This window comes from Carya illinoinensis, chromosome 10 (assembly GCF_018687715.1).
Source record: "Carya illinoinensis cultivar Pawnee chromosome 10, C.illinoinensisPawnee_v1, whole genome shotgun sequence".
NCBI lineage: Eukaryota > Viridiplantae > Streptophyta > Magnoliopsida > Fagales > Juglandaceae > Carya > Carya illinoinensis.
In genome coordinates this window covers 35,075,651-35,088,062 of record NC_056761.1, presented here as the reverse complement: position 1 = coordinate 35,088,062, position 12,412 = coordinate 35,075,651, and the positions used below count along the sequence as shown (strand labels likewise).

The 12,412-nt window shown below is 38.1% G+C and overlaps 1 protein-coding gene and 1 non-coding gene across 2 annotated transcripts; one reads left to right on the top strand and one right to left on the bottom strand.

Annotated features, from left to right (window-relative positions):
• Nucleotides 1–3,428: 3,428 nt before the first annotated feature.
• LOC122278679 (pyridoxine/pyridoxamine 5'-phosphate oxidase 2-like) lies at nt 3,429–4,315 on the bottom strand (the record flags this gene model as incomplete). Its single annotated transcript, XM_043088864.1, has 4 exons — nt 3,429–3,559; nt 3,722–3,754; nt 4,140–4,197; nt 4,275–4,315. Coding segments are annotated over 4 exons (240 nt in total), but the record flags the coding sequence as incomplete, so codon positions are not given.
• Nucleotides 4,316–8,177: 3,862 nt separating this feature from the next.
• Nucleotides 8,178–8,284, top strand: LOC122280289. Its single transcript, XR_006229868.1, has one exon. It is a non-coding gene; the product is annotated as a small nucleolar RNA R71 (small nucleolar RNA).
• The last annotated feature ends 4,128 nt before the right edge of the window (nt 8,285–12,412 follow it).

The following is a 12,412-nucleotide window of genomic DNA, read 5'->3' as shown; positions in this document are numbered from 1 at the left end:
AGGCATAGCATTGGCAAAGACTTGAATGTTGTAGTTCCAATTAACACTAAAAGGTCATGAATGAAGTCTCAGATCATGCTGACCGGTGCAAAATTGCAAGTGCACAGTATCGTAGTTTTATAGTAAAGTAATAAGAAGAGTATCGTTCTCAGGGATTGGTACCTTACTCTTGCCAAATACCAAAATTATACTAATCTCAATTTTATCTAGAGGAATCGCTAAGGTTTTTTGTAGTTGCAATTAAAACTAGATCAACTCAAAGAGAAATAAGCAAAGAAAATAAAACTGACTTTCAAAGATCAAATTCAATAGGGAAGAAAACTTCTAGGAAATCGATTTCACCTAATTCTTCACTATGCTTTTCTCATCCAGCTAATTTAACTTAAACCTCTTTTGTCTATTAGCAAATCTCTAATTCATCCAAAAGCCTCTTTCGATAGTCAATTGGAATTGACTCTTGGTTATCAATTCACACAAGAATATGCAAATTCAATAATCAATAACGCAATGAGATCAATGATTTAATGACTACATAGGTTCATACAAGTCTTTCGATCTCTATACTTACCTATGCTGAAATATCCAAGATCTACCCTATGATTCCCTCTTTCGATAGCAAATCACAAGATTACTTATCATCTAATCAATGGCCAGTTAATTAGAAGCAATAAATTCAGGATAAATCAGATAAACAAAGAGAGAATTGCATTAAATTAGCATAGACAATCAAGCATAGTTCGGAAATAGGTTACATCGGTTTCCTAGAATGAAGAAAATTTAGCTCATGCTAGAAATGGAATTCAACATAAACGAATTCACCATAATTGTTCTAAGAAGATGGGAAGAAGAAAATAAACACTGAAAAATCCTCCTTGCAGCCTCAACTCGTCGTCAAAAGCTCAGGGGAACGATTCAACGCTTTTCTCTCGTCTGTGCTCGTGTATGATTCCAACATACGTGCAATAATTAGAATCCCGTCTCCAAAACAAATGAATTGAATCCTTCTAGCTGTGTTTTTCTGTCCCAAAGAGTGTTCTCCAGTCCAAAACTCCCGGCTCTAGAGTGAAAAATGGCTTTTATATGGTCCCACGGCGGAAAACCTAAAATCTGTTAAAATACGATGTTCGCTCGAGCGGGGTGTCGAGCGCGCGTCGAGCGTTCGACTCTGCCTGATTTCGCTCGAGCGTCCTATCGAGCGCACATCGAGCGTTTGACTCTGCCTGATTTCGCTCCAGCGGCCAATGTCTCTGCTCGAGCGATCTTCATTTTTCAGCAACCCGCTCGAGCTCCCTGTCAAGCCGCAGTCGAGCGTTTGAATTTGCCTGAATTCGCTCGAGCGGCCAAAAGCCTCCGCTCGAGCGAACTTGTAAAATCTGCAATATGAAATTTTGCAAGTCATCACATGCCAAAGCATAATAACCAAAAACCCAACATCATTCAATCATGAACGTAAATTATATATACTTGAGAAGGAAAGGTTGAAGCTTACACATAACAAGAGAGAAAACTAAGGCAAAGAAAGTGAACCTACCCTTAAAGGTGCAGTGGAAAAGATAAGTGGATATTGGCTGTAGTTCCACTTTGGGTGTGGGAAAACTAAGGTTTTGGTGGATTCATGGTGTTCCTACGGAGTTCTGGAATTAGCTACACAAAATAAATTGGTGTAAAGGAAAAGAAGTGGATCTGTTGTTGCTCCTTTGCCTTAGCTATTGCACTACTAACTGTTTGATTTTGGCTTCCCCTGTTATGAGGGTCATGAATGGCTAACAAAGATTTAGAACTTGTTGGTTCATTGGCATGGACTGAGGGACTCATGGTCTTCAAAATAGAGGCTGAATAAGGGAAGGAATATAGAAGACTGAACTCAAAACTGAGAGTTACAAGGACTGAAATTCTGCTGCTATAGTGCCTTGCAGTAATTCTAGTTCAATTCTTATAGCATTTGTGGCTTGGAGTGAGAAATTAACTCTAACATAAAATCAAACCATTGAAACTATTTATAGATTTTTTTTCCTACTTATGTGAGTGAGAATTCAACGTTTAAAGAGAAGCATCCAGGTTACCATCATAAATTTAAGACTAAAATCCAGAAATAGAGATCAGTAAGGTGTATTAATGCTACACCAAGCCTGAATAATCCAAATAAACTATTATAAGGCATAGGAACTCGTAAGGGATCTGACATAATCCAAAATCAAACTTTGATTTTTCACCCTTCATCCTTTGACTCCAAATTCACACTCCAAAATCACAACATCAACACTTTTCCTATAAAAATTCATGACAGTGGCCTTACAAAAGACAAGACAATAAGTTTTATAAACCCCAGAATTTAAGAGAAGCAAAAAAGAAAGCATGCATATTAGAGACATAATCCAATTTCTTGATTATAAATAACTTCTTGATTATAAATAGCTTCCTGTTAGTTTATGAATGTTGTATGTATGGAGACCTTAGCAAGAAATAAAACACAAGGACTCTATCATAGACAGGTAAACCACAAGAAATGAAACACAAGGCCTCACAAAAGACAAGACAATTGCCATTCCTCGTTTCTTATGCTGTATAGACAGGTAATTGCCATTCTAGGAGTTGATATTGTCTCTATCATAGTAACTTTAGCATTCACAAGCAAAGAAAGGAAACTATATACCATTAACAATTACTTTGAACAGAAATCCCACATTTTACACATTTTCTAGAGCCAAGGGTTGTAAGGATTGTAGCACACAAAAGACTACTAAGATAATGTAGGAGTTTGCTAAACCAAAAGGCCTTTAGTTCAACTAAATAGATGTGTATTTCAGCATTGATAAATGTACTTTAAGGCCATGACAAGGTTCCAAAGCCATCATCATGAAAATGAATGAAATGACAATTAAAGTCAGATAAATTGACCAAATAACTTATTTAATCACAAAGATAATTATATATAGCAAGACAACAAGCATAAGCTCAAGTACTTGCATCCATGCCTAAAAATGTTGATCATGTATGTCTAATTTAGTAAAGCATACCTTAGAAACTAATAGCTTTTAACATTGATACATACCATTGCAAATGTTGATACCAACTGCAAAACAAAACTTGACACGACAAAATTAAACCTTTTTTTATGATGAGGAATCCTGGAAACCATGAATAGAAACATGTCTTTTACACGGTCAAATCCCCACAACAAAATTATACTTAAACATGATAATAAGTTACTAGGTCACTGATGTATGTGATAATAAAATCCATAAGTAGCACAATCTGAAACTTGTAATAAGTTAGCAAGCCATTATCATCAGCATGTACCATCAAATGCACACACTTGATGAGCACATTACAAAATGCGAGGAATAAATCAAATAGATCGCATTGTACCTAGGATGAATTCAAGAATCTCTATGCTATCATGGAAATTACAAGACTTGTCATTTACAATGAGCTTGAAATTGTGAAAAGATTAAATTCTTACCTGGAGCTTGTTGAGATCCGGATTTGATTCATCGAGGATATCAATTTTTCCATTGACCCGGAATTGCTCCCAAGAGTTGGTGAAATACCAGCATATCTAACATCAACTATGGTTTATGATAAACTTAAGAATACAAAATAAACGCACTAGGGGAGGAGCTTCAGCAGTCAATGTGATGTGATAGAGAAGTACAAACAAATTAAATGGAAGTTATTTTTTTAACACTAAATTTAGAAGGATAGCTTAGGGAATAATTACCTCAGCATATGGGCAATGCCTAAGCTCTTCAATTTGCATTGCCGGCCGAAAAATAAAGTCCAATGATCAATATCACAATTAACACAAAACTAGAATACTGAAGATATACACACAAGGGCATGAAGCGAAATACTGATATCAACAAAACTACAGCATAGGCTTTGGATAGGCAGTGAAAAACAAATTGGAATGGAAAATGGCAGCAAAACAAGAACTTCTATTTGCATACTTTAAGCCAAAAATGGAGCTCAGGAGCTTAACTCTCAATCAAATTCACACTCAATCATATAAATTTGAGGCACTTTGAAGACCCAGAAAAGAAAAAAATAAAAAAAAAAAGAGTGGAAATCTCTGATAAGAAGCAATATAAATAAGTACTTAGAAAATTAGAATAGATAGTACAATAAAATAAGAGAACCTTATGAGTTCGGTAATTAGTGTGGATTTGGATCTTATCAGTGTTCTCTTCAAGTCCTCTGAAAGCCAACAACCAAGAAAAAAGACAAAAATATCACAACTCCAACCGATGAAACAGAGAACAGATTGAGATCACCTGAAAACCACAGTGCGATTCGAAGGTCTCCCATTCAGAGAGAGATTTCAATTTTGTTTTGGGCCCGCCGGGGGGGGGGGGTGGACTACGGCGTTTGGAGGGAGTGGGATCTAGAAGTCGCCGTAAAAAGTGACTTTTCCTCACGACAACATTGATCGTCGAAGGTGATAACGTGGTAAAATGTAATGGAGCAACTACTCCTAATAACAGCTAGTTATTTTTTATTTTTTTAATATTTTTAATAAATAAAAAAATATATTAATATACTTAAAATTGTTTTCTTAATAATCAAATAAAAAAATTTTACTGAACAGTATATTTGAGCGGTACACTTTGGAAGCAGGGCTAGATCAATGGTAAGACCCCTACCCTATGTAAGTCTCCCAAAATTAAAAATGAAGTATTTAAAAAAAATAAAAATAATTTCATTAATAAAATTTCTAATAAATGTTATATTTTTCAAAGTGCGCAAGGCCCTATAATATTAAATTTAATATTTAATACTATGATGCCTCTAATTTCCATGTACTGAAACACAGGAATCGAGTCATCTCAATGATGACAAAACGGGTCACACACCCCGTTGACAATTGCTAAGTGTATGCGCATGCAACACGTGTAAGAAAAAAGATGCAGTGGATAAGTTAAAGTCAATTAACTAAGTATCAGAATTGTTAAATACAAATTTACATATATACAAGCGTTTCAAAAGTAATACAATTATCCGATAAAAACATAAATAAAGCAAAATATAATAACCAAACATGGAACATAAATCACATCCCACGAGAAAGTGATTTCGATCACTTCTCCGGTGGAGCCGCATCCTCAAGTTTTGCATCTTCATCTGCATCAAAATCTACGGCACCATGAAATGGTACCGTATGTAAGTAATAGACCAGACAACCCAAAAGACAAAAAATACATTCATGCAACAACAAACATGCATGCATATGATGAAATATGCATGAGACCCTACAACCTCATTTTTTCAAAAAATGATTATTTTCCAACGCACGTTAAAATCTCATTTTGGCCTAATAACAAATCCATTAAAACATATCTGCCATTTTCCTAGAAAATGACCCACATAAAAATCCACTATTTTTCCAGAAAATGTTCCACATAAATCTTTTTATCAAAACTCGTTATTTTCCTAGAAAATGACGCATTATCCAATTAAAGTTGTAGGCAGAAATTGTAGGCGAGACTCTACCATCATCCCTGTCGTATGCACCATAGGCAGGAATCACAAGCGGGACTCTACTACCATCCCTGCTTACTACCATCCCTACCACGTGCACCATAGGCGGGAATCACAGGTGGGATTCTACCACCGTCCCTGCTTACCACCATCCCTACTCCTCTCTTTCAATCTATCAGAGCATTGTAGGTAAGAATCACAGGCTGAACTCTACCGTTATCCCTACCTCGTGCACTGGCCATAGGTGAGAATCATAGGCAGGATTACCACCATCTTTACATTACCCACTATAGGCAGGAATCATAGGCAGAACTACCACCATTCATGCTTACCACCATCCCTACCGCGTGCACCGTAGGCAGGAATCACAGGCAAGAGTCTATTACCATCCATGCTTACCACCATCTTTACAGTAACTCTCTTTCAAACCACTCAATTCATTCATTTCAAACATACCCAAAATCATTTCTCACATGAAAACCCAATTTTCAAATATATACATGAATATGCATGCAATTATGCGAAAACCCAATTTTCCTTTACAAACATGAACATACATGCAAATATGTAATGTTTATGACACGACACAAATAATCGATAGCCAACCAATCCCAATATAAATCAATCACACCAACAACTCCATCTCCAAATCCAACTGATCCCTAAACTCCTCGGACTCAATTCGGCATAACCAACTAGATCACAAAGATTTGTTAATGCAAAATATATTTAAATCTCAAAAGGTTGTTTGAAAAATACTTACAGTGCTAAAATATAAGTTTTAGAGGATGAATGAGGTGCAAGAGGCAGTGGCACAATAATGTAACAGTGCAAAATGGACAAGGGCCGTGGATCCCAAAAACCCAACTTTTGAAATGAGATAAACAAAGACTTGGGATAGCTAGGGAAGGGCCTAGGGGTATTGGTGAAACTAATGGTAGTAATGGTTGGTGTGGGTAGCGGCGTGGGCGGCGGTTGGAGGCCAAAAACCGTAAATCTAAGATGTAGTTCAAGGGGCTTCAAGGGTGGCAGATCGGGGTTGAGGATGGGTGGATTAGGTTGCTGGAAGGCCTATGGTGAAGTGGTGAAGTGTGATAACCGCTCCTTCTTTCTTCTTTAATTATGAGTTTCGATCTACATGCTGAGCCTTGATGGTGTGTTTTAAAAGATATCAAGCGAATTTTAAATCAAGTTCGATATTTTAAAGCTTACAAATATTTTGAAAATATTTATGTGATATTTCCAATATTATTGGATTAAACTTGTTTTTAAAATAACACAATTATAAGATTTTGATGAGCTCTAAAAATATTATAATTGTGAAAAATTATTTAAATTAAATATTTTAGTCATTTAAAAATATTATGATATTTAAATTTATGTTAAAAACTCTAAATTAATTTAAATGGTTTTATCTTCTTTGAGAAATTAACGAGACTTCATCATTTTAAATAATGATGAAAGAATATTATTTTATAAACTTTGGTTTATAAAAAAGTATTCAATTTTAATTCCTCTCAATGTTTTATTTTAAATAAAATGCTTACGCGTTTTCAAATCAGTGTTTAAACTCATCGACAGATGGTTTTGAAGATCCCGAAATGAAGGACTTGGATTAAATACCCAAGACCCTAACTTTTTCTCCTCACTTTTCCTTTCCTATTTGTCTCTCCTCTCCCTCTCTCCAAGTCCAATACACGGTTCCTTCCCTCTCCACTTGTGCAGTTCATCTCTCCCAGTCGGCGCCACCACCAGTCACCCAGCTCCACCTCCACCACCAGCAACCTCCTTCCTCGTCGGCCAATCCATCCCCATCGATGGTCAGTCCCACCGGCAACCCATTCTCTCCCCTCCTCCCTTTAACTAAATGGGTATGAAAACCCATTTATCAGCTCCTATTGCCGCCATACGTAGCCAACGTGGCCACCAAGTACCACCACTATGCTCCCTAGCCACCAAGGAACTACCAGCACCCCTCTTCCTCCCTCACGAGCCTCTATCTCTCTCTATCTGAAATGAGTTTCGCATGGCTTAGATCTACCAACGACGGCCCTAGTGCCACCGTGCTCCACCTCCCTTGCCACCAAGCACTTCCACCAGCCTCCATTTTCCTCCCCCTAGCTCCCCACGAAAATCCATGGTCCTCACCTCTCTCACACACTCTCAGATGCACTGTTCACGGCATGATGCCGCCGTGCTCCGCCACCCAGACCACCACGAGGCCATCTTGAAACTTTTCAAGACCACGCCTAGCTATTCCCAAGCTCAAACCGCCATCATACGTGGTGGATAGTGACCGGTGCAAAACTGCAAGTGCACAGTATCGTAGTTTTATAGTAAAGTAATAAGTAGAGTATCGTCCTCAGGGATTGGTACCTTACTCTTGCCAAATACCAAAATTATACTAATCTCAATTTTATCTAGAGGAATCGCTAAGGTTTTTGTAGTTGCAAATAAACTTAGATCAACTCAAAGAGAAATAAGCAAAGAAAATAAAACTGACTTTCAAAGATCAAATTCAATGGGGAAGAAAACTTCTAGGAAATCGATTTCACCATAATTCTTCACTATGCTTTTCTCATGCAGTAGCACCTTCAGCTGTCTTCGACATCAAAGTTCCACCAGAAGCAGCATCAACTATAGTTCGAGTTTGCCCATTTAACCCATTATAGAACATCTGAACTTGCAACCAATCTGGCAATCCATGTTGTGGGCAACGTCGAACCAAGTCCTTATACCTTTCCCATGCTTCATAGAGTGACTCAAAATCATTTTGCTTGAACTGGCCAATCTCACTCCTGAGTTGGGCTGTTTTTGCAGGAGGAAAGAATTTAGCAAGAAACCTCTCAGCCATGTCCTGCCAACTAACAATGCTTCCCGGTTGTAGAGATTGTAGCCAACCTCTAGCCTTGTCCCTCAAAGAGAAAGGAACAATCTCAGTCTAATGGTGTCTTCAGTAACACCATTGATCTTCCCAGTGTCACAAATCTCCAAAAACATAGCCAAATGAATATTGGGATCATCCAGTGGCGATCCGCTGAATTGAGCCTGCTGCACCATGCTAATCAAAGCTGGTTTGAGCTCAAAGTTGTTGGCATTGATTGGCTGGCGCATTATGCTCGAGTAATTTCCATTCACAACTGGCCGCACATAGTCCTTCAAGGTGCGTGGTAGTACCTCACGATCTTCTTCAGCCATAGCTAGTATCTTATTTCTTCTTAGTGATCTAAGAGTTCTTTCAATCTCCGGATCAACAGGAATAATGTCACGAGATCTAGTACGGCGCATCCACTGTCAAAAACACACCTGTAGAACAAATTAAAACAAAATTCTAAATTAAAACCAAGATTACTTTGTATCGATATTGACGAAAAGAATAAGAATAAACCAATCCCCGGCAACGGCGCCAAAAACTTGACCGGTGCAAAACTGCAAGTGCACAGTATCGTAGTTTTATAGTAAAGTAATAAGTAGAGTATCGTCCTCAGGGATTGTTACCTTACTCTTGCCAAATACCAAAATTATACTAATCTCAATTTTATCTAGAGGAATCGCTAAGGTTTTTGTAGTTGCAAATAAACTTAGATCAACTCAAAGAGAAATAAGCAAAGAAAATAAAACTGACTTTCAAAGATCAAATTCAATGGGGAAGAAAACTTCTAGGAAATCGATTTCACCATAATTCTTCACTATGCTTTTCTCATCCAGCTAATTTAACTTAAACCTCTTTTGTCTATTAGCAAATCTCTAATTCATCCAAAAGCCTCTTTCGATAGTCAATTGGAAGTGATTCTAGTTTATCAATTCACACAAGAGTATGCAAATTAAATAATCAAGAACGCAATAAGACCAATGATTTAATTACTACATAGGTTCATACAAGTCTTTCGATCTCTATACTTACCTATGCTGAAATATCCAAGATCTACCCTATGATTCCCTCTTTCGATAGCAAATCACAAAATTAATAATCATCTAATCAATGGCCAGTTAATTAGAAGCATTAAACTCAGAATAAATCAGATAAACAAAGAGAGAATTGCATTAAATTAGCATGGACAAACAAGCATAGTTCGGAAATAGGTTACATCGTTTTCCTAGAATAAAGAAAATTTAGCTCATGCTAGAAATGGAATTCAACATAAACGAATTCACCATAATTGTTCTGAGAAGATGGGAAGAAGAAAATAAACGCTGAAAAATCCTCCTTGCAGCCTCAACTTGTCGTCAAAAGCTCAAGGGAACGATTCAACGCTTTTCTCCCGTCTGTGCTCGTGTATGAATCCAACGTACGTGCAATAAATTGGAATTCCGTCTCCAAAACAAATGATTTGAATGCCTCTAGCTATGTTTTTCTCTCCCAAAGAGTGTTCTCCAGTCAAAACTCGCGGCTCTAGAGTGAAAAATGGCTTTTATATGGTCCCACGGCGGAAAACCTAAAATCTGTTAAAATACGATGTTCGCTCAAGCGGGGTGTCGAGTGCGCGTCGAGCGTTTGACTCTGCCTGATTTCGCTCGAGCGTCCTATCGAGCGCACATCGAGCGTTCGACTCTGCCTGATTTCGCTCGAGCGGCCAATGTCTCTGCTCGAGCGATCTTCGTTTTTCAGCAACCCGCTCGAGCTCCTTGTCGAGCGGCAGTCGAGCGTTTGAATCTGCCTGAATTCGCTCGAGCGGCCAAAAGCCTCCACTCGAGCGAACTTGTAAAATTTGCAATATGAAATTTTGCAAGCCATCAGACAGCCACAGTACGTGGTGTTAACCACCACATACGACTCCTCCGACGCCTTAATCGTGACGGGCAGCAAATGACGCACGAGTTATCCCGTCGATGGTATAACCCTCTATCTCTCATTATTTATGATATATGTTAGTTAATAGGTTGTGGACTATGCTGTTAATATTGTGGAGTTCATTGTGAAGTGTGGCTGTGTAGTGAAGTGTTGGGCATAGCTATATAGTGTTGTGGACTGTGCTATAAGTATGGGCGTGAGGTGTATGCCGTAGTTGTGATGCAGTGTGGTGTGTGAAGGGAGTACACGTGGAGTGTGCTCTGTGTTGTGTAGTGATGCACTGTCAGGCATGTCACGTATAAAAGGATGGTTGCGTAGTTGAGAAGCATATAGTGTATTATGTAGCGTCGGAAACTGTGTAACAGTATCTTGAAGTAGCCGTGACGTGGCCTGTAGTCCGAGGTGACGGGTGTCACCTTGTGGTTGACTTATGGCTGAGAGTATCGGTGAAGTGGTGGATAACTATCAAAGTAGTGCAGCAGAAGCATGACGGGCGTCGTGACATGACTTGCGGTTAGTCTCGAGCTACATGATGTGACAAAGGTGCATTTGTGGATGCAATCCTCTTATTAAGTGTTAGGATGAACTTGGACAGGGCCGGGAAGTAGGAAGAGTTCTATCGACCAGGTCTGAACAAGTTGGTATCGGAGTATGGAGCTTGTTTATATAAGCAGGTGTTCATTGAATTATAAGTTGGTCTTAGGTGATAAAAAGGATAAGATATATGTGCCTCTGGAGAGGCACCTGTGCCTGACAGGTTTACCATATGTAATGGGTAATCTTTCCTCAACATGGTTGCACTATGTTTAAGCCTCGGAGTTGGCTTAAAGTCACATGGCTTGTATGGATGAGAATGAGGATTTAGTATGGGCTAGGATGCATGAAGCTAGTGACGAGTATATCGTCTAAGGTTGGAATGCGTGACTCTGTCGATCGGAATCATGCGTCGGAATGTGGAAATAGAAAAATAAGGTGAAGGTCGTAGTATCTTAACCCTAAGGTGAATTACGGAGGTTCACTTTAAAGAATAAGAATCTGAAGGTTTTAGTATAATAAATGGCATGTAAGAGCCCAGGGATGGATGAAGAGTGTTCTAAGTGAGGTATAGTTCAATTTCTAGTATAGTCACTTATGCATTAGACAGAGAATGACGTAAAGTTATGTGTATGCATGTAGGTTTCCATCTGACATGCACACGAATGGATTGCATGGAATGAGTATTATTTTTTAAATGTCCAATGCTTTTAAAATGACTTTATGAATGAAATGAACTAAAAGACTGTAAGAACTATAAATGATTAAATGAAGTGAAAAGGAATGAATGGACTGAATGCTTAATGTATGAAAATACGTAACGACCATATAAATGGAATGGAAAATGTACCAAAGGACTGGACGGGGCAGATTGTAATGTTGGGTAGGTAGTATTGGTAGTGCACCCGTGCTACACCCTGACGGAATGGATTTCCAACTTGTGGCCACAAGCAGAATCAGGTCTAAAAGATCGCTAACCCTAGCATACGAGGCGCAATAGTGTGCAACGGCCAATGAGAGCGATAAGAAAGAATGAATGTATGCAGGTTAAGAAAGAATGCATGTATATATGAAAACATGTATGTATGAATGTATGTAAGAAAAGATATATGCATGAACAGAGTCTTTAAGAAATGAATGCAGCGAGGCGTGGGAAACTGTTTTACGAAAGAAAGCATTGTTTAAAGAAAACCCCACCTCCCAACGTTTTAAAATGAACTGGATGTCTATGCATGATAAGTATACGATATGTATGGAGTGATGAATGCATGATTGAAAACTTAGGTTTATATATTTTAAATGTATGAAGTAATCTTTACGAGTCATCGACTCATTTTAGTTTTTATGTGTGCCCTCCTATGGACAAGATGAGCATGACGTGTCAGGACGGGTACAACCCAAGGGGAAGAGCACGAAAGCCTCGACATGTTATTTGTATGAGAGACTTTAATTATGAATTTAATGTTTTTTTCTGTAACATTTTTAATTAAGAAAATAAGTTTTATTTATAAACATGGAGTCTTTTGTATCCTGGCACGAAAGGAAAAGAAATTTCAAAAGGAACCGTAATTCCTGTCTATTTTTATTAAAATTATTTTCTAAAGGACC